Source organism: Balaenoptera physalus (genome assembly GCF_965194825.1).
Source record: "Balaenoptera physalus genome assembly, chromosome: 18".
Classification (NCBI taxonomy): Eukaryota; Metazoa; Chordata; class Mammalia; order Artiodactyla; family Balaenopteridae; genus Balaenoptera; species Balaenoptera physalus.
The window spans coordinates 2,453,535-2,480,436 of NC_138899.1; the positions used below are offsets into that span (position 1 = coordinate 2,453,535).

At 51.1% G+C, this 26,902-nt stretch overlaps 1 protein-coding gene across 1 annotated transcript in view; it reads right to left on the reverse strand.

Annotated features, from left to right (window-relative positions):
* The window catches only part of COL4A2 (collagen type IV alpha 2 chain), a 176,040-nt gene that overhangs the window by 23,771 nt on the left and 125,367 nt on the right, over positions 1-26,902 (reverse strand). The window contains exons 13-29 of the mRNA XM_082435264.1: positions 25,716-25,811; positions 23,961-23,996; positions 23,328-23,378; positions 22,129-22,173; positions 20,012-20,065; positions 19,020-19,086; positions 14,903-15,013; positions 14,274-14,423; positions 10,632-10,724; positions 9,279-9,442; positions 7,390-7,462; positions 7,197-7,303; positions 5,990-6,191; positions 5,525-5,584; positions 3,857-3,913; positions 2,013-2,120; positions 930-1,151 (exon numbers count right to left, since the gene is read on the reverse strand). Of these exons, the coding sequence (XP_082291390.1) occupies positions 930-1,151; positions 2,013-2,120; positions 3,857-3,913; positions 5,525-5,584; positions 5,990-6,191; positions 7,197-7,303; positions 7,390-7,462; positions 9,279-9,442; positions 10,632-10,724; positions 14,274-14,423; positions 14,903-15,013; positions 19,020-19,086; positions 20,012-20,065; positions 22,129-22,173; positions 23,328-23,378; positions 23,961-23,996; positions 25,716-25,811 (1,696 nt within the window). The remainder of the gene's footprint in view (positions 1-929; positions 1,152-2,012; positions 2,121-3,856; positions 3,914-5,524; positions 5,585-5,989; positions 6,192-7,196; positions 7,304-7,389; positions 7,463-9,278; positions 9,443-10,631; positions 10,725-14,273; positions 14,424-14,902; positions 15,014-19,019; positions 19,087-20,011; positions 20,066-22,128; positions 22,174-23,327; positions 23,379-23,960; positions 23,997-25,715; positions 25,812-26,902) is intronic.

The window sequence follows — 26,902 nt, forward strand, 5'->3', positions numbered from 1 at the left end:
ACCCGTGTCCCCTGCATTGGCAGGCAGATTCTCAACCACTGCGCCACCAGGGAAGCCCGCTCGGGCAGTCTTTACAGTCGGATCGCAGAAGAGACTGGCGGGCACATGCTCCTGAGGGTGGGGCGTCCAGCTGCCCCTCGAGAACCGGGCTCATCCCTCGGTGTCTCACGTGAAGGCCGCCTACTGGCTTGACGGCTGGTGTTGGGAAGCATCACCTCTTGCACCACATAGGGAGCCCCTGTCTGCCCGGGCTCGGGCGCTGGGCTGAAGACAGCACAGTCAATACATAAGAGCTGATGTGTCTCCGACGGGGACCCCAAATGGCCTGGTGGTCACCCCACCCATTCCAGCAACACAGTCGCACTAAAGCCAGGCATTCTGGGTTCTCAGGGCCCGTTCTGCATAAACTGGGTACGCAAAGCCTTGGATGCCTTGTTCACTCACCAGACAAGAGGCATCTTCCCGCTTTGCTAAACACGCTTCGATGATGTTGTGAACGCCGCATTTTTTTAAACCCATCAGTTTTACACCCACAGACTGAGCTGCGTTCCAGTTCATCTCTGTCTCCCTCCCAACCCCGCCCTGGGCATGGCCAGCTCCTGTCTTCTTCACAGAACCTCATACATTCTGCCGGAAGCAGCAGGGAGGACCCCAAGCTGAGCCCCACCCAACTTGGGAAGAGAGCAGGTCGGCTAATCTGTACTCGTAGAAGAGCTAAGATGGCCATCCTGTACACAGCGTGATGACCACTGTTCTGGAACATTCTAAAGAAACGTTGGAACGAACGGGCAGAAGAAGCAGCAAGACTCACAGCGTCCTGCATGCAGTCCTGGGCTTCTCACCCGCCCCCAGGAGAGACTTCTGACCCTGCCCTGGGAGCTTCAGTGCAGAGGCACTGGGGTCCCCGCCCTCCTGCCCCTGTGACTTACCCCGGAATCCAGGAGGGCCTCTCTCTCCGGGGGGGCCCTTCAGCCCAGAGCGTCCAGGCAGTCCGGCATCTCCCCGGGGCCCGGGCTGGGCCCCCAAGACTTCTCCAGCGAGGCCCCTCTCTCCCGGAGGCCCGACTGGCCCCGGCAGGCCGGGGGGACCCGGGAGTCCATCCAGGCCAGGCTGGCCCACTGCACCTTTGACTCCTCGGGGCCCCACGAACCCTGAAAGGAAACACAGGGCGTCCCTATAACGAGAGGTCTGCATCATGACATCTAAGCGAGGCACCAGAAAGAGAATACGTGGCTGGGATCCTGCAGGAGGACGTTTGGCTTGTGTGGCCTCAGTGAAACCGTGTACGGTTTTGTTTAGATGATGCGGTTCCCCAGTGCCTGCGCCTCTGCACACCAAGTAACACAGCCGTGCTCCCGCACACCGTCTGAGCCGTGACCACAAAGGGACACCCGTGTTTGGGGCCACTGAGTCGTGGGCGGGGGCACACGGACACCCACGCAGGTCCTCGCAACTTCTGATCACAGCTGATTACCAGAAATGTGTTCACTTCCCTCCATGTACAGCTAAAACGTTTAAGCTCTTTTAGCCACTAAAGGGCTTCCATGATGCTTTGCTGTGGCACCTGTAGAGGAAATGGTTCGAACTGCTGACTCGGACGAGCTGCAAGTGGCAGAGTGGGCAGGCAACGCCGTGAGCAGCAAAATACAGGTGTTCCCTGCGTGGTATCTGGTGAGCGATCCTGAGGTCGGGAATTGGTGCTGAGGCCTCAGAAGAGGATCACCTGATGTGCCCTTAGAAGGTTTCATACCCACTAGAGAGAAATCTCTCTGTGCACCTATCCCTTTTTTCCTGCAAGATCTGTAAGTTTCTTCTGCAAAATTCCAGCACAACTTCAGTGAGGAAAAGGGCGACATTTTTTAATTTCCCAAGGACAAGAGCAAAAGTCGTCATCAAGCATTTGTCGAAACAGTTTCTAAATGTTAGAAGATGATCGAGGTGGGGCAGCCAGATGGTACACACAGCCCTTCCCTGAATCTACGTGGCCGAGCGGGAGTCCCACCTTGACTCACCTGGGGGTCCTGGGAATCCCTCTCGACCTGGATCTCCCGGGAGACCCTTGAGCCCTGGCGCTCCATCAGTGCCCGATGATCCCGGAAGCCCTCTGAGGCCCTTGGCACCTAAACAACCCAAAGAAACCACGACACACGTCAGAGCCGCATGAGCCAACCCCAGCGGGAGACGAACAGCAGAGGGTCAAGGCCGGCACCCGACCTAACGTGGTCTCTTAGGAAACGGGGAAGTGATGAGGCTGGAGGACGTCAGCCCTGAAACAGCACCTCTGACAGCTGGCAATTGAGTGTCAGTCAACACCGGAAACTGAGTGTCAGTCTACACGGGCAACTGTCCGTCCATGCCAGCGATGATGAACCTCGGCTCTCATCACAACCTCGTGATCTCATTAACCTGACGATCTCACTAACTTCACGTTGTCAAAACGTGTCTACAATCCTCTCCCCTCATGCGCGATGCAGGTACATTCTGGGCCCTGCCCCCCAGCCCCCCAGTACCTGCTGAAAACTGTCCCACTGCAGTCTGAGCCCCTCCCCCTAGCAGTCGCCACCACTCTGGGGACAGCAGCGTTTGTGCCTGTGCTGGGATCCACGAGGCACAGACCTCTCCAGGGCTCGGGCAGGGAGGGTCACGACGTGCCACGTGGATAACGCGCTCGGCTCTCGGAGGACAACACAGGGCCGTTAACTCTGCGTCTTGGTGCAAATGACACTTCTGCATTTTGCCTCACTGCCCCCAGGTCCTGTCACCCCTGCGCACCTGGACGACACTCTCAAGATCCGGGATGCAGCCCACGCACTTTTCCAGTGTGGGGGGCGGCCTTGCACTGTAGTACTTTACAGCTTACACAGGACCTCAGCCCCAGGGTCGTGTGTGCGGTATTAAGGGCGCCATTTGCAAACTAGGAAGCGTCTAGAACACCTGCACTGTTCTTCTCATACAGGTGAGGAGACTGAGTTCCAGAAGGAACAGGTGAGGTGCCCAAAGCCCACAGCTGATGAGTGGTGGACCTAGACTCGCAGACGGGCTTCTGGCCTCCACACCGGCTTGTCTGAGCGGCCCCTCCGTGGGTGGGGAAGGCGTCTTCTCTGCCCCGTCCCACCCAGAGGAGGAGCGAATCGGAAGGCAGACCCCCTGGGCTGAACTCTGCCCAGTGGTGCAGCCTGAGAGCTCGCCATCCTAGGCTGACTGACACGGCGTCTGGGCATCACGGAGCAGCTGTGGTCACTCAGCCCCTCTGTCACCTCTGAAAGGCCGCCCCGTGGAGGGGGAGCCTGGACGGCCCCAGACCGGGCTCTTGTGACCCAGAACCCTTCCTGAGTCCACATGACTCTCCAGCTGGGTGACGGTCTGTGGCAGCAGACAAAGCCCAGCTCCTAGATCCTACAGACAAATTCCTAGCCCTGTTGATCTGCTTTCCTCTCAGTCAAAACCCGAAAGAAACACTCCTCTCCCGCATGATCCTCTTCTACACCCTGGGACACACGGGGATACAAGGAACGCAGAGCTAAGCCTCCTCTCTGGTCTTGGGGCGCTGCCATCTCTGCCAGGCTCGGGTGCCCACCGGGTCTGTGTCGCAGCTGAGGCTGACTTCCACGTGGCAGGAAGCCTCTCTCTTACCCTAGGGTTCACTAGGTGTCAATCACCGCTCACTTTCCTACACTGATGAGCGGAAGTCGGCTTCCTATAGAAGCTGCCAGCGTGCGGTACGGTACCAAGAATTCTGTGATGTCCAGGAGGGGGCGGGGAGGGGAACGCGGGGTCGGGGGCAGAGGAAGATAGCCAGAGAGGGGAAAGGAAGACGCGGACGCACGGAGGAAGGCTGGAAGCGCCCTCCCATTACCTGGGGGGCCGGGGGGGCCCGGCTGGCCTGGCGATCCCTTAGGCCCTCCAACACAACCTGGGAAGAGAGGACAGGGGAGCTGTAGCCACGGTCCACACCCATCGTCACAGCTTTGCACGTGGCTAAGGTCGAGAGCACCGGCCGTGAAAACCGGCTGCCTTTTTACCATCAGAGTAATTTAATGATTCCATTAATCTTGATGCTGATGTAACGGTAATTTCACTGTGTAATGAAATCAGAATATGAATACAGAATGCACATGAAGTAAGTCCAGTCGGATGAAAACAGGTGCCGAGCTGGCAGTGCGGGCTCCACCCTCTTGGAGGGCAATACCTCACACAGCCGAGTTCATCCGGGGGTGTCCTTCCCCCCACCACCCTGCCCCCCGACCCCAAGGCAATTCCCACCGGGGATGGAGGAAGCTTTCAGTTTCAAAAGGAATGCTGACTTCTCCTTTGTGACTTCCATTACTTTCAGAATTAGCAGAGGCAACTCGTCTTGCTGTGAGTCGTGCAAAACGAAAGCCGGTGGCAGCCGCCTCTGGCTGGTGACACCGCTCAGGGGTATTCTGTCGGACAGAACACCCTTGCAGGCACGGCAGTCCTTCGAGATGCCCTCTGTCTGTCTGTCTGCCTGTGATTTGGCAGGGCTCCTATCTTGGCCCGACTTCGCGGCCAAAGAGGGGCTTTGGTCTCCTTTGCCACACGAGGGGTCTGAGGTGCAAAGGCGGACAGCCGAGGCCATGAAAAGAAAGGACCCCGGCCGTCTTCAGGGGGCCTGGGCTCTAGCTGGCAGAGCCTCACCCCCAGGGGCCTTCCCGCATCTTCGAGACTGGCCAGCTCTCTGGAGGCTCTGGGGTTGCCGTTCCTGCTCTGCACCCTCGCCCTGAGCTCCTGATCCATCCCCACACCTCGTGCGGGGGACCCACGGGTCCTGACGCTGCTTCTCCAAGCCCTGGCCTTTATCCCAAACGCTTTACTCCAGACCCTCAACCGTCACCGGTGAGCGGCCACTGTCCAGATGTTCTGCCGGCACCTTCGACTCCAAGAAACTCGTCCTCTCTGGTCTGCTCTTCAAATCCTGCCTGAGGCCTGGCATCCGTCCCCTTGCGTCCTGGACTCATCCCTCTGCCTGGCTTCCCACCTCGGTTTCTAGGCCCCCCTGGCTGGAGACTTGGCCTGTCCGATGGCAGCCGGGTCAACTTCCGGACCGTCCCCTCCCCTCTGCCCTCCCCTGAGCCCGGGTCATCTGGGCATCCTCTCCTTATCCGTCAGTCCTGTTCCTTCTAGTATCCATTCATCACTGGACCAAATTCTTCTCACATCTGGACTCACGCCTCACCCTGCATAACGAGCAAATAATCCAGCTGCCCTTCACACACACAGAGACGTCTATTTCAGGCGTGAAAGGACTCATCTGCTGAGTTCTTACCAATCCTGTAAACAGATACTTTGTACAGCAGGCACAACTTGGTGACACGAGGTCATCACGCTTGCCCTGCCCTGGGTTCTAAGCTGAGGCAGACGGAGCGCAGCTCCAAGTCCACAAGTGTTTCTATTTCTGACGGCAGCTCTGTGCCCATGGCAGGGCTCACGCCAGCTCTAGCATGTGTTCTACAAACTGAGGGTTTTCAAGAATTCTAAAGCTGCCCGACGGTCGTGACAGTACCTGGCTGGACGGTCTCCTGTCCCTCTGCTCCGATGGGCCTTTTCACACCCGTATCGCAATCTAGGGGTGAGACAGTGACAGAGTGAGGCAATTTTGCACTAACAGAAAGTGCCTGGCTTTTCCGTGTGTGTGTGTGTGTGTGTGTGTGTGTGTGTGTGTGTGTGTGTGGTGGGAAGGCTGGGACGGGGGCGGGCATCAGAGGCCCGTTTCTGGACTTCTGTGCTGAGCCTCTGTAACTCCAGCACTAAAGGGAGACGCCCCACATTCCAGCTGGCGAGAGGAAGCTGCAGTGGGTCCAGAAAACCCCATGGCCGGGTGTCGCTTGTGTGTGATCAGAACCGATGGTGTGACACCATCTCACGTGACTCGCCCCCGGGGAATTCGCACACTGCCTAAGAAGAACAGCGGGCGTAGAAGCACAGGGTCTCACGACTTTGAAAGAGGCCAGCCTGGACCCCTCCGTACCTATTTGTCCTGGAGTGCCGGGGGTGCCGGGAGGCCCGGGGAATCCTGGCGGTCCAGGTAATCCAGCATCGCCGGGGAAGCCATGCTCGCCTTTGGGGCCTGGCAGCCCCAGTCCTGGGGGGCCCCTTTCTCCTGGAATGCCCTTAGTACCGGGTGGTCCTGGGTGGCCTGCGTCCCCTGCGGGGCCTTTGATGCCATCACCCTGTGAGAAATTTGGTTCATCTCTTACAATACACGTAAACCTCAAAGACAGCCATCTTCCCAGCTACTTTTCCCCATTCCCTGAATTCTGCGCTCTGGATACAGGGATGAGTAGGAACCGACAGTCATGGTCTCACCAAGTTACAGAAGTAAAGGACAGACTTTCTAACAACCATGGACAACACCCTAGAAGACAGTTCTGGAAGGCATAGGAATCTGAGTATTCTTCTCTTTCCAAGCCACCAGCGCCCTGCTTGGACCTTCATTCTCCGGGGGAATTCTTCAAGAGAACCGTTAGGCACAGATTTGGTGAAATGGGGGCAGGAACACGTTATTTCATTGTTAGGATTCAGCATTTGTGACCCATCTCCTAGTCAGAAGGGACAATGCAGTGGTGAAGGGAAGGAAGTCTTTGGTTTGGACGAGAAAGTGCATCAGAAATAAGGAGAGACGATGGGCCCAGAAAAGCAGGAAGCTGGGAGGCACCGGGCACAGCCGTGTCCTATTCATGCAACTCCTCAGGGCAGGGTGAGGGCAGGGAGGGAGCAGAAGGGGTCTAGTCTCCGCGGCCAACCGCCCTTCCCCGTCTGATCTCTGCCTTTCCCCGCAGAAAGGAGGCCGGGGGCTCTGCATCTTTATCACACACGGCCTCTTTCAATGACGGTGTGTGTTTGCTGCAAAAATGCAGCTGTGTATTTTACAAGTGATCCTAGAAGAAGCGTTCCACCTTCCATCTAGGAATATTCGACTTGGGGGGCTCTCGTTCTACGGGATGGCAAGAGGAATATTTATTTCTTCTTTTTCTCTTAAATGCTCACTCAGGGCTTGGCTTCCAGCCTCACTCACTGTTTCCTAAAAAATATGATTGCTGCTCACGAAAAGAGAACAGGTTTGCACTGGGAGGATTTCCTGCTGTGTTAGCACCTCTGATGCTCACGTGTTCAAGCATGTGACTGATGGGGATGAGGGAAGAGCTGCCCCGCCCCGCCCCGCCAGCGGTACTCACGGGAGAGCCCGGGAGGCCTGGGAATCCATCCAGCCCGTCACGCCCTGGGATGCCGTTGTCCCCTTTCAGTCCAGGCACACCTGGGACACCTGGCTGGCCCCGCTCACCTGCGGGAGGAGCGCAGCGTGAGTTGCTCACCCGGAGCAGCCACAGAAGGGAGCATGGTCTAAGATTTGCTGGCCACGAGACTGACCTTTGGTGGTGATGGTTCGAGAATCTCCCTTCATTCCTTTGGGCCCGGGAGGGCCAACATCACCAGGGGCTCCCTGTAGAAACAAACACAAAGTTTCTTCCTCCTTCACACTGCTAAGGGCAGCCGAGAAGACAATGATTTTCGTTTATACAACTTGAGGGCCCTTACCTTTCCTCAAGCCCAGAGCCACACATCTCTGTCCCTGGCCGCCCACTACTGTGGCCACCAATCACAGATGGCCACGGGGCACTTGAACGTGGCCAGCGGGACTGACACACTGAATGTTTAATTTTAAATAGTTAAAACTTAAGGGAAGTAGCCACACATGGCTGGACGGTAAAAACAAGAACCTTGCTACTCAAAGTGTGGTCCCCAGATGGGTAGCACCTATTATGTTCAGTTGGATAAAACTATTTGTCTTCTGAGAAGTCCCAGAGAATGGAGAGGTGCTTTGGACCTCATTTTCACCTGCAAAGCTCCCGCGACACGAAGCGGTTACGAGTCATGACCCTGTGCACCAGCGGCTCTGAGTGGCTGCAGCTCCCCCGCATCTGGACACGAAGCCAGATTGTTCTAACCGCCCCTGGCCACGTGTCCCGAGCAAACTTTCCTCTATTGCTGAATATATAAAATGATAGACTTTTCATTTTATAAATCTCTTTTTAAGTAAAAATAAATAAAAAATATAGTTTCTTTGCCTTCATCTGAAATTTGCTTTGAAATCATTGGTTCGTTAAAACCTGCCGTGAAGAAAGATCTACTCCAGGTGATCTTTTCCTCGGGTGTGAAATAAAGCCCACTTAGCTGGAATCCAGAAAATTTCATACATTCATCCAAATTAAATTCATGATATACTTGGAAGTCTCACTTTTTATCAAGTTAAGGGAGTCTTCATTAAAATGCTAAATCGGTCCTATACTAAATCTGAAGAGGTGAATACACAGTATGTAGTTTATAGCTTTGCATTCAAAATGCTAGAAGGGTTTCTTTTTTTTGAGATAATTCACATGCTATAAGATTAACCATTTTAAAGCATACAATTCATTGTTTTTGTTTTGTATTTTCACGAGGTTCTGCAACCATCACTATTACCTAAATCCAGACCATTTTCATCACCCCAGAAAGAAACAGTCACTCGCATTCCCCCTCCTCCCAGCCCTTGGCAACCACCAAGCTACTTCGTCTCAAGATGCCTGTTCTGGACACTTCGTACAAATAGCATCATATAATATCTGTTCTTTTGTGTATTATTTCACTTAGCATAATGTTTCTGAGGTCACCACACTGTATCACGTGTCAGCACTTCATCCCTTTTGATGGCTGAATAATGTCCCATCGGGTGGGTATGCTACGTTTCATTTATCCATTTATGGGCATTTGGGCTTTTTCCACTTTCCGGCTGGTATCGTGAATGCTGCTGTGAGCTTAATGCACAAGTTTTGGTGTGGACACGTGGTTTCAGTTCTCCTGGGTCTGTACTAGGAGGGGACTTTCTGGGTCACACGACACCTCTATGTTTGACTTTTAAAAAATCTTTTGGCTGCGTTGTACGGCTTGTGGGATTTTAGTTCCTCAACTAGGGACTGAACCCGGGCCCTCGGCAGTGAGAGCACGGAGTCCTAACCACTGGACTGCCAGGGAATTCCCTATGTTTGACTTTTTTGAGGAAGCATCAAACTTCTCCACAGTGCCTGCCCCATTTCACATTCCAACCAGGAAAAGCTTTAAAGCTCCTCTTGGAATACGTGGCTTTTTTGAATGTCACACTGGGTGCGTAAGTGTTGCTGGTCTAAAGCTGTATTAATTCAATAAATAAAAGCCGGGAATGGGGAAATGGGGCCGGGCGTCAAGGTCGTCTTATCGGCTTCGTGGTAGAACTGATCTCTCACCTTGAATCCTGGGAACCCGGGGATGCCGTGCTGGCCGGGGTCTCCCGGGCTGCCTTTCCTCCCTGGTTCCCCATTGGTGCCGGGAAAGCCCTTGGGTCCTGGTGGCCCCGGAAGACCCCCGATGAACTGGTCACCCTCTGCACATTGACAGTCGCCGTCATTGCCTGCAACGTGGGCGGAGAGGGAGGGACTTGTTATTTGCTCGTGAAGCGCGTGTACGACCCTCCTGTTGGCTCTGCAGGGGACAGGAGGGCAAGGGCGTGAGGGCTTGGCTGGGGGGGGGGTCACACGCAGGACACGCCTACTCTGGTCCTCACACCCCCTCATTCTTAGACAAGGAGCGTGAGTCTCCTTGGGATGCAGATACGTAAAGAACAGGACCGTTGACGGAGGTGTGGGCGGAGTTGGGGACTCAGCGACAGGAGTTCTGAGAAGCCACCGCGGGGGCCTCGGGGGGAGGGCAGGAAGGTCCAGGGTGAAGGGGAGCCGGAGAGAGGGCGGCCTGGCAGCAGCTGCGGGCTTGGAGCCCAAGGTCCTGGTGCGGAGGGAAGAAATACGTGCCCTCCCTTCTTCTGTCTTGCTGGCTGGACCCAGGGAGCCCGGGGGCAGGGGAGGGCCGAGCTGGAGGCTGGTGGTCGGCTTGGCTCCCAGGGTGCAAAGGGGGACACGTGATGGCCCGAGGGTGCCGAGCTGCCCAGCTCACCCACGACGCCTGACCACTGCACCGCCCACAGCTCCACGCGTGCCGCAGAGGTTCGGTGGTTAAAACCCAGGATGCCCAGGGGTGGGAGAGCCGAACAGGCCCCCCCGAGGTCCCCACAGGCGGCCCTTGCCTGGAGAGGTGGGGTCCCCCAGGGGCAGCAGGGAGAGGAAAGCAAGGACGGCTCGTTCCCACCAGCCTCCGCCCCACCTGGGCAGGTCACGTCTCTCCTGCTTTGCCACCGCCTTGCTGCCGACGCATCCCTAACTCGGGGAGTCGGGTTAGGACCAAACCAGACGATGACCCTACAGCCCTCTGCAAACACTTGTTACATTTTCTTGGAGCCGAGGGCTCGGACGAGTCATCTGAACTCAGTCTAAGAAGCCACCGTGCATCTTTTCTGTCCCAGGTTGGGCCCCGTGTTGCCTGAAAGTTCAGTGATGAACGTGGCAGACAGAACAGAGACGGGAGAGCCAGCTGAGAGCTGGGTGTGCGGAAAACGAGGAGACGCCGCCCCCCAGTGTGACGGCCATGGCAGGGAGGGGGCCGGGGGGACGCAGGGGCTCGTCCTCGTCTTGGAACCAGTGAAGGGTGAGCTGGACTCAGGAGGGCCAAGCAGCGCCCCGCCCCCTGTTGTTCCCGGACCTCCTCACCTTTCCATCCTTTCTGTCCGCGAGCCCCGGGGAAACCAGAAGGCCCAGGGTAGCCCGCCCTGCCTTTTGCTCCTTTAAGGCCGAAAAGGAAACCTGAGGAGAAAACCCACGAGGACGGCACGTTAGCACAGCCCAGGACCCCGTGTGGGAAGGGTTACAGCCGAGTCTCCCAACAGAAAATGGCCCCCATTCCAATTCCATCCCAACTACTCGCAGAAAGACACGGAGACTTTCTTTTTGTGGCCATTGCTTCCAGGATTGGAAACACATGTGAACGCCTATGATTTTAGTTTTTCCATTAAAGTCTAGAAACAGAAATCTTTACTTTTCAGAAACATTGAGTCCAAAGAAGACTTTAGGTTTTTTTAACCACGTGTTTTACTTCGACTTGGGTTCTAACACTACTGCAACTTTTGGTTCCCAGAATGACAGAAAACCCAAACAGTAAAAGATGTTAAAATAAACTAGCTTCCCTATTCTGTCCTCTCCTCTGGAATGGGAGCACCTGTGCACGCCCCTCCCCCCAGACCCCACCATCTTTCCTCTTTTGCTCCTTTGGGTGAACACACGTGCACACACGTAACCATGTAGATAACGTGTGATTCTCCCACCCCCATCACTAGGATCACGGTACTTCAGGCGTCCTTCCGCCATCTGCAGGGCTCTGATAACTCCAGCAGGGACATCCGGACAAGGGTGTAAGAAACAGACTCTGAAAGCCCACAAAACGCTCCGTGTCCCACTTGAGAAGAGCACCATCTCGTGGTGGGAACTGGGCTGCACATGCCTGGGAAGCACCACTGCTGGGTACTGACTCCCAGGATTCTGGCCCGAGCACCGGGGTATGTGGAGATGGGTGAGGCCCAGGAGGGGACCATGCTGGGTGGGGAGCTGGGGAGGGGAGACCCAGAGTTCAGTTTGGGGCATGCAAAGTTGGAGATGCCTGTGAGACACACAGTGGTGACGAGGTGTCCAGTTAACAGTTGGGACGAGTTTGCAGCTCAGAATACTGAACTGGGCTAGGGACACAGTTAGGGAGAGCTGGCACATAACTGGTGTTTAAATTCCTGTGAATGCAGGAGCTTGCTAGATAGAGAGACACAGACAGGAACTCCATTGCCCACGGGATGGTGGAGGGGGAAGAAGGAAGACCTAGCAAAGGAGCCTCAAAAAGAAGGGGAGAGATGACAAGGGGGGTGTCGTGGAGCTGGAGAAGAGAGTGTGTGTGGGGGGGTGCCAGCTGCCCCCTGCACCGCTGGGAGGCTGCTGACAGAGCAAATGGTACCCCAGGTGTGGCTCCATAGGTCACTGGTGACCAGGTCAAGAGCATGTCAGCCTAGCGGTGGACTGAGGGCTTTATGCCATGTTTCCACGCTCTCCTGATATGTTAGGAGAAACTAGAATTACAGGTAGTTATTTAATCACAGATACTCCAGGGATGTTGGCTTTTAAAATCTGAGACGAAGACATTGTGGGTATGCTTCCCAGTGTTTGCAAATCTAGACAGAAAAGGCACTTTTGGGCCACCTTAAGGTGCCATCCTCCCTCCTTCCTACACTGTTTTTCTCTTCATCTGGTAAATTAATAATTTCAAGCAAGTCCTAAAGAATAGCACCGTGCCAGGGAACTCTACCTAATGCACTGTGGTAACCTAAATGGGAGGGCAGTCCAAAAGGGAGGGGATCTCTGTATGTGTACGGCTGATTCATTTTGTTGTGCAGTGGAGGTTAACACAACACTGTAAAGCAACCGTACTCCAATAAAAATTAATAAAAAAAAATAAAGGGATCTCCTGATAAAAAAAAAAAAAAAAAAAGAATAGCAGTGCACCTCTGCGATGTTTCCAACATGATTTTCCTGAAGAGATCAATGGCCGTAATAAACCTGGCAGTAGTTTGACTTATTCTAGAGCCCCCCGGCAGTCGACTCAGTTACCCGAGCTGAACTGGACGTAAGCAAAACGTTTAGCTCAGAAAGGAAACTGGCTTCACAGTTTGATTTTGCTGGAACAGCAAAAGAGTAAAAATTCTGGTTTCCATCAGTAGCAACACATAAAACTGAGTGAAATGCAGTTAACAAGAAAAGAATCCAACAGTTTCATTCCAGGGAAAAAGATGAAGAACTCTGTGGGGCTCAAGGTCATTGATGTTAAATTATGACTCTACACAAAAATATTTTAAAAGGCTATTAAGGTTGGCTACTTTTTGTACAAGAGATTGCTTTTAAAAAAGTGATTTGGGAACAATGTGTCTCATAGGGTAAAATAAATATTTCAAGGAGAACTGAAGTTGATAAAATGTATCAGACACCATTCCATCTATTTTATAAATTCTTCCTTCAGTTAACCACATGGACCGGAAATTAGTTAATTTGTTTACAGATGACTTATGTTGGTAAATCATAGATTTACTAAGCAAGACTTACAAAGCCAGATGGTATGTGTTTGTGTCTATCAAAATGGAATTTAGTTACAGGAATGATGGCAAGGTTAGCCTTCAATCACAGTCTTTTGAAGAGGCGTATTTTTATGCTTTTATTTTTAACACATCATGTTCTGTTGCCAAAAAAGGAAAACTCAACAGATACCGTTTACTCAGGATATGTAATGTTCACAGAAACTTAGCCATTATCACAGATGCCGCAGTAATAAATATTACTGCCAGGATAATAAAAAATATCAGTGATAACAGTGCTCAAACTATTTGGCAAATTCCAGGGAAATATCTGCTCCCGAATTTTTCAAAAGAACGTGAGAATCTGCTTTTTGCAGTTGAAGGAGAATTGGGAACGCAGAACCTTAGTAACTTAAAATTTAACGCAGAAGACAACAGAGAAGTGACTGCTGATTTTTTAGTGGAAGGCGCATGTACTGATGTGCTTCTCATGCCTCCAACAGTTTTCCTTCTGAAGAGACAGCAATGAGAAGCTGGCTTCCGAAAGCAAGGAAAGCCTGGTCTCGATCTACCTTTAACTGAACTCACACACTATCCATTAGCACATGTGAAGAGGGGAATCTGTCAGAGATGAGTGGGGGTGATGTCAGGAATTAAACGTCAAATATTTTGAAAAGAAGATGCTGAATTGTGCCCATGTCGCATAGACAGCAATAGTGACCTCTTTTTTAGTTCGATTTTACGACATTCAAAGCATAACCCTAAAGCTGGAAGCTGAGAGAATAACCGTTTTGGAGGGCAAGCCTCCTTGGAGCTCAGCTGAAAGATGAGTCACGGTTGCATCAGAACCTGGAAACTCAGTTTTGTGCCCGACAGCACGAGGGTCCAGACGCCGTGCTTGTGCAGCCTGTAGACTCTCAGCATCTTCCGTCTGGGCCCCGCCAAGGGCTGCCACATCCCGTTACAGGTGGTGCAGCCCCTCCTGGTGTGAAGCAGGAGCTCTGGCTCCTCGGGGGCCCAGAAGGCAGATCACCAAGTCTGCCTATCGCGTTGGTTAACCCAGGGGAGAGGCTGTGTGTCAGGGCGGGCCTTTCCTGTCTGCACCCCAGAGCGCCCGCCACACTCTCACACTGCCTGCTACCTAGTTCACGCAATTATTTACAAGAAAATCCCAAGTGAAAATCCAGCCGGGGCCAGGCTCCTTTGTCTGGACGCTGGCACGACCTCCCTTGAGTTTCCCTCCGCTTACCGTCTGGGCCAGGTGGTCCCGGGAGCCCTGGGGGACCTCGGAGCCCTGGCTTTCCGTCAGCTCCCGGCGGGCCGGGGTACAGGGCGGGGATGCCCGGCTCTCCTGTGAAGCCTTTGGGTCCCATCTCGCCCGGTAAACCTCTCTTCTCATCTGAAAATCCAACAGCAATCACAGCAGCGTGAGACCTCTGAGAGTCACCAGCTGCGCTGGCGTTCCTGCCCCGGAGGCCCCCAGCTGGGCTAGTCGTTTACAGTCGAGTCTGTGACTTAAAGGGCAATGCCGCTGGTATATTTCATCGCTATCTTTCCACTTGAAAAAGCCCCTCTCCTTGCCCCCAAACGACGGACCGAGACTTGTTATAACACTGGAAGATGCCTGTGCTCTTCCCGGCCAAGTGACAGAATCACGTGAGTTACCATCAGCAGCACCTCCGACCTAGTGAGGGAGTCACTGTCACAGGTGCCGTGGTTCTGTGACGACATCCCAACATGTATTCGAGATGCGTTAGAGCTGCTGGGCCAGCCTATGAGACACAGCACTGACTGGGGGGCCGTGCAGCCAGCGAGGGGCGGGGGTTTGTGTGAGACCCGAGGGGACGTCTCAGTTTCGATGCCGCGGAAGCACGTTACCTTCATCTCCGATGGACGTGCCAGGCAGGCCTGGAAAGCCGGGGTCTCCAGGCTCCCCCCGGGCTCCTGGGTCCCCGGGGGCTCCTTGGAATCCTGGGTCCCCTCTGGCACCTGGAACCAAGACAGGCCCCACATTATGAACAAGACTGTTGTCCAGGACTCAAGGCAGATGTTCACTTTTTCGTTGAACGTATATTTACTGATATTCTGTCCATTGCACGAGGCCGGTGGTGTCCGAATGTTTCATCTATGGTGGCCCCTGCTTTCAAGGAGCTCATTCTCAACCAAAGAGGACTGATAAAAGATCCCTATAAACGTTATAAACAAGAGAGGAACAGAATGCCAAAAAGATACAGAGAGGTTTCAAAGGAGGGGAGGATTATTTGGGGGGAAATCTGACACGGAGGGAGCACAGAGAATGAGAATAACAGAAGTAGACAGTATTTCTAAGCTCCTGAGTGTGCAGACTCAGCGTTACACACTTGGCTGACATTCGATTCCCGTAAAAGCACGTGTGTAGATAGTATTACAGCCCCAATGTCACAGAGGGGTGAGGCTTCATGAGAAGGTAAGCTGACAGCTGATGGAGATAGATGACAGGGGAGGGGAGGGCAGAGGACGGTCAGGGGAAGGACGTCCACAGAGGACATCAGCCCAAGTGAAGCAGGTGAACACAGAGCAGGACACCTCGGGGGGTGGGGTACGGGTGAACAGGGTCGTGGAAAATCAGGTTGCACAACAGCTGAGTCAGCGGGAATGAAGAATGAATGAGATGATTTGGACCCTCCTGCACCAGGCACCATGGGGGGAGCTGGGGGGCGACGGGGGCCAACTCTCTCTGAACCCCTCTTCCCCTGAGCCCCAGCTCTTGCCCGGATCAGCTTTTCATTGCTGTTTGCTGGATGAATGATAGATGTGAAGATTCTTACAGACCTTTTCCCTAAATAAACAAATGCCAAGGGGCTCTGCTATGCTCCCTGGCTGTGTAAATAGCAACGCTTTACTGCACAGCATGTTTTTCTGGTCTACAATTGGGAAAGTGGAGAGAGTATGATGTTTCATGGTACAGCGATTAGTAATTGTTAGGAGAGATCACATCACTATGTGATCTTTAATTTTTTAATCTTAAGAGAAAGTCCTTAAGATAAGACGGGATTTGCTGGGCCTCACGCTGGACGTGTTTGTAAGGGGTGGAACATGTGAGTCTGCGTCCCTGTGCGGGCTCGGCTGCCTGCAGAGGGGACGGAGGGCTGGGCTCTGGAACAGCGGTGGCCCGGGCCTGAGTCCTGCTCCTTCGCTTGCTACGTACACGATCTGCGGGCGAGTTACCCAACTTCTCTGTGCCTCAATTTCTCCATCAGCACAGTGCGGCCAATGCCAGCCCCCATCTCAAAGGGTCTTTACAAGGAATAAATCAATGGATCGGTGCAAATTAGAACAACCTGCTTCACTGCCTGGCGTGCTCAGTAAGCACCATACAAATGTTAGCCCTTACCGTGATTGAATAAAAAGAGACAAAATACAATTGAAAACCGCAGATCTTCTCATGTGTTTGGGAAAAGAACAAGATCACTTTTTAGTAACCTTGCAATCATTGGTTTCAGTGCAAAGCTCTTCGAATCCTTTGCGTTTTGACAAGCTCCCGCAATGCTGCCTGGTGAGAGGTACATGTATTTCCCTCTTTTCCATGATAGAATCTGCTCATGAGTCAACCTCTCACTCTAAGGAGCCCTGGAGCTTGGTCAACCTTCCAGCTCACCCAGGACGCAGGAACTCCGCTGTAAGGAGCAAGGAGGGTGACTGCTGACTTTCTCACCCTGCACTTGGGGAAAAGGAAACTTGACCACCCACTGTCCCGGTGTGGTTTCCAGGAATGCAGGGTGGTGAGGGGAACTGAATGCATTCCGGGCTCTCAGTCAGGGAGCTTTCTGATGAGTGCAAAAGAGACATCACCAACGTTAATTTTAAAAACCGTGTTCCCAATGTCACCTCACACGTGTCAGAATGGCCATCATCAAAAAGTCTACAAATAACAAATGTGGGCAAAGATGTGGAGAAAAGGGAATCCTCCTACATTGTTGGTGGGAATGTAAATTGATGCAGCCACTATGGAGAACAGCATGGAGTTTTCTCAAAAAACTAAAAATAGAACTACCATATGACCCAGCAATCCCACTCCTGGGTATATATTCAAAAAAACAAAGCACACTAATTCGAAAAGACACGTGTACCCCAGTGTTCACTGGGGCGCTATTTACAATAGTCAAGGTATGGAAGCAATCCAAGTGCCCATCAACAGATTGATGGATAAAGAAGATGTGGTACATATATACAATGGAACACTACTCAGCCATAAAAAAGAATGAAATAATGCCATTTGCAGCAACATGGATGGACTTGGAGGGCATTATGCTATGTGAAATAAGTCAGACCGAGAAAGACAAATACTGTATGATATCACTTATATATGGAATCTAAAATATACGACCAACTAGTGAATATAACAAAAAAGAAGCAGAGACACAGATCTAGAGAACAAACCAGTGGTTACTAGTGGGGAGAGGGAAGGGAGGAGGGGCAATATAGGGATGGGGGAAAAAAGGGTTATTGAGGGATTATATGAAATCATGTGTGTGAAAGTTGTGAAAATTGTAAAGCAGTATAGAATTTAAAGAATCTTTCATTCAATAAAAAAAATAAATTTTAAAAAAGTGGGTTGCAAAATAAAAAAAAATTAAGTTCCCAAAGTCTCAAAGACATGATTTCCATTTCACCAAAATCACCAACAGTAAGTCAACCTCATGTCGGGTCCCTGGGGTTTCTGGCTTGGCAGAGACGTGTTGGGCTCCCCAGAGAAGGACGGGAACCTGGCTCCACAGTGGGGTGAACTCCCAGGTTTGAGTTTATTTGAAATATACTCATCGATGGTTTGATGTCACCCTGGAGAGAGACCTCTAGGGGACCCCACCTGGCCTTGTCCTTGGCCTCGCCCTGTCTATAGTTTCCCCATCGTTGGATGAAGACATGCAAGGGTATTAAACCAGCAGATGGTTCACACCTAAGCAGGAAGGTTAGTCCTTGACCCCTGGACATAGATAATAGGGTGAGACAGATGCCCTACTGGGTACAGGAAGGAAACATTAGAGCACCTTCATTTAAAAAAAAATCTCACCCTTTAAAATCCCTATCTGATGTACATGTTTTAGCACATGCAGTGTTCAGTCATTCAGGTAAACATTTACTGAGCAACTACCATGTGCCTGGACTGTTCTAGAACTGAGGATACAGTAGTGACCACACAGGCTAAATTCTCTGACCTCAGGGAACGTCCTGTATCATGGATAAATTATCCATAAATAAATATTCATACTATTATTTGGAGGGGTGCTGAAAACACTTTTTTTTTTAAACCTAGAAGGACGCACATTCAAAAAGGTTCACAGACCATTGCTCTAAGCGCAGAACTAGAATTATATTTTAATCGATCGTGCCGATGGGAGGCTGAGCTGAACTAACAAGGACAGCACAAGCCACAACACGTGCAGAATCCCTCACTGACACTCAGGGGTCAACTGTGACCGTGGGATTATTTTCCTGTACGAGCCCAAGTGCAAATGCCTGGAGGTTTAGTTTTTTGAAGTTTAAAAGGCTGTGACTGTTTCCAGATTACAGACTATGATCAATTCCAGCCTCCGGACCGGCGAGCAGGGGGCGTAAGCATCTTGGCGCGTTTGGACCAGAAACCAGTGAAGTGGCTGGGACAGCGCCCATGGAGGCCTGGCGGGCACGAGGGCTGGGTTTCTACAGTGATGCTGCAGGTGGCAGAACCAGAACCTGCACAAGGTATGTTGAAATGAAAGCCTTTCCCAGCGGAGGAAAGCGGTGAGCAGTCTCTCAGCCAGAGGCACACTGGGGGTCCCTCCGTGACACCCCCGCTTAAGCCACGAGGGAGGGAGGGTTCACAAGACTGAGATTCCCCAGCGTTGAAGTGCTGAACGTTAACACTTAAACACTTTTCTTTTTTTGCTTTGTTTTGTTTTGCTCAGAAAATCTTTCTCGCGAGGTTATGGCTCTGTGTCCACAACAGATGAGGAAGCAGGACAAATGGCATACAGACCTTTGGCCAGGGAAGGATACGGGGAGTAGGCTGGTGGGCCGGGGGGGCCTAGTTCACCCATTTCTCCCTGGAGAAAGAAAAGAGGAAAACAAAGAACGTGAGGCTGGCCTTTTGGAGTTTTGGACACTACGCCTGTTTCCAAAGAACGGAACTGAAAGCGACCATGAGCCAGCGGAGGCTGTTCTGAGTCACAGAACCACGGACGGTGCCCGGGCTCCACGTCCACGATGCTGTGCTGGTAAGTCCGGGCATCCCAGCCGCCAGCTGGACACGCCAGGAGAGGACAGGTGGGCCGGTGCCCATCTCACTCTGAGACCCTTGTCAAACTCCGGAAGTGGCCAGGTGACCGCCTTGCTCAGGGCAGACTTCCCTGTGGTGATGACCGCACCTGAGCTGCCCAAGGGGCCGAGCTGGGGTGGTGTGATGGCACCTGATTCAATACCATCTGGACGGTGAGACCTAAAATTCCATGAGCTGCCTTGACGTCCCTGAGCCTCACGGGGCCCGGAAGGCCTGACTGTGAGTCCCCCCATCCTCACCAGCTATGGCCCACCTGGTGGTAGATGCCCCCCAACCCAGCTAGTTCCCCCACCAGCTGGAGCAGCTGCAGCCCCCGGTCCTCAACCTCCCGGCCCGCCCGTGGGATTATTCAAACAAGTCAGTCGCGGCCCCCTCGGGAACCAGAGCCCCCCACCCTCTTGTTACTACGGCGCCTGCGTCTCTCAGCCCCCTGGTTCACTCTGCTCCGGGTGCAGGTCCCCACTGCCACCTCTACGTGGCCCCATACGGCATGCAGCGCCCTGAGGCTGAGACACAGGTGACTCGTAGGTGAACGTCCACCTCACCTCTCAGTGCCAGGTGTCGTGTGATCAGTTACGTGACACAGGAAGGAGGAGGCCTCCTTCTCCAACAGGGTGTTTAGGAGGTGATCAGAACACCATCCAAGGGAAATAAGGGAAAGTCAGCCCGATTCAAATGAAAACTGAGCCCACCTTGGGTCCTGGGTATCCATCAGGGCCTTGGTAACCATCCGGTCCTCTGCTTCCCTGCAGGAAAGACGTTCAGTGCTTATTTCTAATCTTTAAAATATAATTTAAAGACGTAACCACAATCCATTGTGTCTAATAAAATCAACAATAGTTTGTTAAGATCACCTACTACCCATGTTGTGTTCAATTTTCCCTGATTTTAGTCTCAAACATGTCTTTTTAAAGTTGCTTTGTTTGAATCAGGATTCAAAAAAAGGCAAAATATGACATTTGGTTGATATGTCTCTTAATTTGCCTGTAATTCATAACAGTTTTCTCTTCCTTTCTACTTTGGTACCTTTTGTCGTTGCTGTTGAGGAAACTGGGCCATTTGTACTGTGAACACCCTGCCTGGTGGATTTGGTCCACTCCATCCTTGTGGAGTTGGGCAACGTGCTCCTTTATCCCCCAGATTTTCTCTAAACTAGTTGTTAGATCTTGGGCCTCCTTAGTCTCAGGTTCATCTTTTTTGAGCAAGATTTGTTCCCGACGGGTCCCGAGTCCTTCCCACCGAGTCACATGTGCTGACTGCCCCACTGTTGTGATTTCACGATTGACCAGTGGGGTCGGGCATTGACAACCTGACCCAGCTACTAAAACCTCCTCCCAAGATGGGTTTTGAAAAATTTTAGTTAACACCAACTGGAATCATTAAACCTTTTCATTTAGAAGTTTTTCTCCTCACTTAGAAAAAGTATCTAATGCTAATAATGATTGCATTCTAATTCTCTTGAATATGGATTGAAAGACAAAGTTTACCCTTATGAGCCACATCGTATCTGGATAGATATGAAAAGCTTTAAAAAAATCTAGAAATTTATTCCCTCTCGCTAAAGAATATATACAGTAAGGTCCCCCCCCCCCCCAAATTCGGAATGCCAATGGGATAAAGTATGTATGTTATCTGATTGTTTTACTGCATATTTTGAAATCCAGGAGCACGTATGCTGAAAGTTACATTATTTAGAATGAACTAAGATTGGCTTAATTTGGTGCTTTCACGTTGGCCCTCTGGTTTAGACGGACTTTCTTTCAGCCTAGGTGGAGCTGAAGATTCGAAAGTGAAGGCAAATTTCTCTGATATTAAAAGTGACTTCCTGCTTAGAGGCCATCCCACGAGACAGTCCAGGAGCCCTGACGGAGCTTGCAGTGACTGCGGAGTCGGTGAGCAGGCATCCCTCCCGACTGAGCCGTGTCCAGTGTGACATGGCCGCCCAGCTCAAACAACGCCACCTGTGCTGACGTGGGACAGCCCCCGAGGAGCTCTGGGTGAAAGACATGAGTGGAGGACAGCGGAACGGGATGAAATGTTCATTTTCCCTGGTTAAGTTACTTGCATGTAAAAACACGCCCCGCCTGTGCGAGCCCTGATCTGAACACCCACCCCACGTGCACGGGGGTCGCCCCTGGGGAGCGTGCTGGGGGTCTGCGGTGGGCAGGGCTGGCCCGTGCACTCTCTGCCTGAGTTAGTGAAGACAGCAAATAGTGAAAATAAAGAAATCATTACTTAAAAAAATCGATTCCTATGTTTTCTCGCGCATCTGATCTAGCACTCGGACAATTCTAAGCCTGATGCAGATTTATAAGACATTTCTCAGCTGCCATTTTCTTCCTACAGAAATGGCCCAAAATCTGTCCATAGAACACAGGATAAAAACAACAAATTGGGTCATCACGGAAGGTAAGCGAAGTGCCAAAATGTGAGAGATCAATATATAAAAAATGTGGGAGGACCTGTGGCCGCCATGTTGGCAACCTTCCTACAGGACACACTGGAGGTGACACCGAGGAGGGGGCCGGCTGGACACCACGGGAGCCGTGGCCGGTGCGGGCCGGGTGACGGGAGGCTCGGAGGGAGAGGACCCCAGGGCTGGCTTGCCAAACGAGAGAAAACGTAAATGAGCTCGCTTACGCTCTGAGAATGATCTGGGAGGAAGGATTATTTCTGCTACTGTAAACGTGGGAAAGTTTTAAATGTTTTCTCTGGGGACATTTTCTTCTGGGATGCCCCAGTCTTTGTATGTGACCTTTGCAAGGTGTTTCAGGCCTGGAGCAGATTGCATTTCATGTCTCAAACTTACTTTCTGTCCCGGTGAACCTTTCTCACCATCGAAGCCGGGGGCACCCTGGGTTGAACAGAAAACAGAAGTGGTAACAGCTCAGAATATGCAGGGACATTTCCCGGAGGGCATTGTCATGGCACCCGCCGTGGACTAAAGTAAAATACTTTGCTAAGCCAGTATCAAAACCATCTGAAGCCTCCTTTTCTTTCCTAGAGGAGATGGGTCACTTTAGGAACCCTTTCATGGAATGCATCCTGTCCACCACTTAAAGAAATTTGGAGAAATCCATAAACACAGTACAGTAAAAACAGTAAAGCCAGAAAGAGGCCTGCACTCCACTGCTCTCGGGAGCCTTCGTTCTTACTTTTGGAGATTGTAACACATGTCATTTGAGTAGCTGTGGCCCCCAAGTGGTCACCACAAGGCCACTTTCTCTCCTCCTGGCTCTGCCCACGTTTCCAGCTCACCTGGGGCTGGGTGTGGCCAGCTGACTGAGCTCTGGCCGACGGAGGGGACGTCTGCCCGCGGGCACAGGAGTGACAGGTGGCCGAGACTCCTCGGGAGAAGACACCCCACTCCCACCCCATCCACCCCACCAGGGACATTTTTTTTTTTTTTCAGGGACATTTTTGTTGGACTCTTAGGGCCACAAGAAATCAACTTCTTTGTTGGAGCCAGCCTACATGTTTGTTACCAATGAGCAATTCACCCTAATACAAGCAGAAAGGTGTTTGAGTTCTGTTCCTGCCCCCGGTCCAGGCGGAGGTGCATAGTATTAAAAACCGCAGTTACTGGGTGATGATGGTGCGTCAGTCAATGCAAGCTCATGATCGTAGCTGAGAGATCACGGAGGGGCAGGATGCTGACAGTAGGGGAAGCTTTGTGTCGGAGAGCAAGGGGGTGCATGGAAAATCTCTGTACTTTCGGGTCAACTTTGCTGTGATCCTAAGCATAGGGGATTAAGAGGTAGGAACTACTGTGTATAAAATAAGCTATAAGGATACATTGTACAACACAGGGAATCTAGCCAATATCTTATAATAACTATAAGTGGAGTAGAACCTTTGAAAATTGTGAATCAATATACTGTAGATCTATAACATATGACATTGTATCAGTACATCAACTACACTTCAATACAAAATTAAAGAAAAATAAAGTCTTTTAAAAAACCAGACAATACAAAGCAAACGGCAGGTGTAGAAGGCATGGTTTACCCGCGCTCCTGAAAAGCCCATGATTCCTTCTTCTCCCTTCATGGAAATGCCCTAGGAGAGAACAGAGAGACCTGAGGGCGCCCACACTTCACGCTCTGCCTGCTCGGGGGTCCATTCTTAGTGCCCCGACGGTGGCCGTCCTGCCCCTGCATCTCTACTCCAGCTCCACACACGGTGGAGTCCTAGGATGTCTGCAGTCGGCCTGGGTGGTCATCAACCCAGGATGTCACCTGTCATCGTCACCTAGTGAGTGACAACCGGGAGGACTGGGAATACGGGGCAGGCATGACCCAGGTCAGGGAGGGCAGGGCGATTACACGGCTGGACCCCAGCAAGGAAGCCACCACCAAACCCACCCAGCCCCTCCATGGCACTTCTTCTCTTTTAAAGGCTTTAGATTCATTTATGAGCTAAAGTGTTGATTAGCTGGTGTTGACTGTGGAATGAAGACATTCTGAAACTGTTTTCTGGAAAACAGCGTAAAACATGATCATACTTTCTTGCTGTAGACTAATGGATTGGAAACCAGAAGTTGCAGGTTGTTACAACCCGGACACAGTCTATCACTGTGATGGGAACACCGAGAATTTGGGAACCACCAGTGAGAAGAAGCATCTTTATTCCTTGACTTACTTTTCTTCCTGGCTCCCCCTCACTTCCTTTTTCACCCTGCGAAGAATATGAAAGATAAGAAATGCTCATTAATTCGAGAACAGTAGTATTTAAAGTTGATCAGGATTTACGATATGAGGTGAAAAGTATTTTATAAAACTGTAAACAGTGAATATAAATGAATTGTCACAAATGACCCCTAACTTTGGCAGCTTCAAAATTGAAGGGGAAAAATGTGCTATTTCTCCTGGATTTTCACAATACAGATGACATTGTGTGCTATTTTTGGTACGATTGCAAGGCTGTCTCTCTTCTGCCTGTGAATTTTCCTTTAGCACCCTCAGCGGCAGGCGGCGCACGCCCAGGGGACAGCTCCTAACGATAATATTCATTTGAGTGAAAGATGATTACGTAGGTCCTCTGAGAACAAGGCTCGTTGGGAAGGTGTTGAAACCCCGAGCGAGAGTAGCTCTGGAAAGCAACGTCAGCTTTATGTGATCAATTCTTCCCACTTCTCTTAGCCTAAAATGGGGAAAGAAATGTAGTGACCAGTTGGGTCCTTCCCCCCATCAGTCCTAGGCCAGCACCCAGGATTCCCGCAGGTCAAGACTGCCCCCTGCAGGCTGGCTGGGCCCAGCCCCAGAACCCACCCCCTCTTGGCTGTGGAAAACGAAGGAAATCTGATTCAGATGCTTGAGCATCTCAGCATGGATCAAATCTGCTCTGGCCTCACTCCATCCTGGGCTCCTGTCCTGAAATTGGACAGAGGCTCTACCTTGCTGATGGTCAGCTCACCCCCCGGAGCCAAAGTCCCTCCTGGATCCACCCCGATGACTGTGGAGGGCCCCCCTCCTGCCTGGTTGTCCGGGGACGGCCTGCTCTGAGCTCAACTGGTACATAGCCGCCCCTTCTTACACATAACCGCCTCGTCTGGCCTCACATCAGCCAACTCCCAGGCCACTTTTGTCAACGGTCAGGTCGCTCATAACAGCCACAGCTGCCCAGACTGACTTCTCCCATGGCCGGGGTCCAGCCTGCGCTCTCCTATCCGTGACTCAGCACCCACGCCCCACCCTGACAGATACCTGAGAGACAGGAATCATGTTCTACATTTGGGATCTTTACTTTGGTTCCCGTGACCTTTCATGGTGCGTTTCACCCAGCGGGTCTCCGCTCTGCAGCCCTATGAGGTCAGTATTCTACCAGGTCAGTGCTTCGGTCTTCATTAGGCACAAGGGAACCCGAAGGCTTAGGAAGGCTAAGTGGTCTGTCTGAGTGAGTGAGTGGTAGAGAAGGGTGTTAATTTTTATTTAGACTCCAAGAGTATGCTTGTAATCAAACAAAACATTAACAGAAACTATGAGTCAGAAAACTGACTTTGATCCAAAAAGCCCACGATGATGTTCCATGTCAGCAAAACCTACCTAAAAGTAGGTTTTATTTTGCCGATACAACATTTGTTCAGATAGCTCCATAGCCTGGCATTGAGTTGCGCTCTGACCCCTAACTATGCCTATACTAGAGACTTAGGACAGATCTGAGATTTTTAAATGGATTCTCGTGTTGTTTCAAATTCATCATAATTATTTACAATGATGTACCGATACACCTGTGTGACTGTGGTCAGTGCTTTCATGCATAATTTGCCAATTTGGCGGTGAGGGCTTTTCCACTTTGAATGTGACTGTTTGAATAAGAGCAAAGAAAGTTACCTTTTTTTCTCCTCCTTTTTTTAGATCAACTGGGAATACATCAATTTTGCTGAAGTCCCTTTACCTTATATTGTTCTGGGAGGATCACATCATTTTTGGGCCTCTCGACGTAACTATTGTCTGGTGGAATCCCACCGGGTCCCTGCTGTCCCATGTCGCCCTGTGAATGGTTTAGCAAAGCAGTTGTCTTTAAATTGAAAAGACACGATCAAGGTTGAATAAAAGCACAATCCCACCGCAAACTGCTGTTTTCATCTTTGCGTATTACTTATTACATGTACACCAATTTTATAGTGTTATAAGATAAAAATCATATATAGAATAAAATAATCGTAAGGTAAAATTATTTGATTGCTACTTGCATTAAGAATCACTTGGAGGGGACTTCCCTGGTGGCGCAGTGGTTAAGAATCCACCTGCCAATGCAGGGGACATGGGTTCAAGCTCTGGTCTGGGAAGATCCCACATGCCGCGGAGCAACTAAGCCCGTGCGCCATAACTACTGAGCCTGCGCTCTAGAGCCCACGAGCCGCAACTACTGAAGCCCGCATGCCTAGAGCCTGTGCTCCGCAACAAGAGAAGCCACTGCAGTGAGAAGCCCGTGCGCCGCAACAAAGAGTAGACCCCGCTCGCTGCGACTAGAGAAAGCCCGGGCACAGCAACAAAGACCCAACGCAGCCAAAAATAAAGAAAGAAAGAAAGAAAGAAAAAAGAAAAAAAAAAAGAATCACTTAGAATTTATGCATACAAGCTGTTTAGGCTGGTCACAATTTGGGGCTGCATTTGCTTCTGTGGAATTATCTACTTACGATGAATTTCTATACAAGGAAATTACTAGGTCAGGAGGCTAAATGTCTTGGTGGTTCTTACTATGTGTTACGCTACTGCTTTCTAAGATTGGTACCAAGACATAAGAAATGCCTAAGAAATGAAAGACCAGTCCAGTTTCACCACTACTTCACCAGTTAAGGGGGTTTTTATATAATAAAGAGCAGCATCTTTAATAAATATAATATCTCAGGATTGCTTTAATTAGCTTTTTTTATCATTATTGAGAAACGCTTTTGTATGTGATGCACAGGTGGTGAAACCTTCGATCTGTAACATTACTGGACCACTATCCTTGTGTAATACGCTGATTTCACCTCCAGGAACTAATTGACACAAAAAGGAAGTTACTGCCTTTTCTTTTGCTATTTTCACACATAAACTATATAATACAGATTTGAGCTTAGATATCACATAATATGA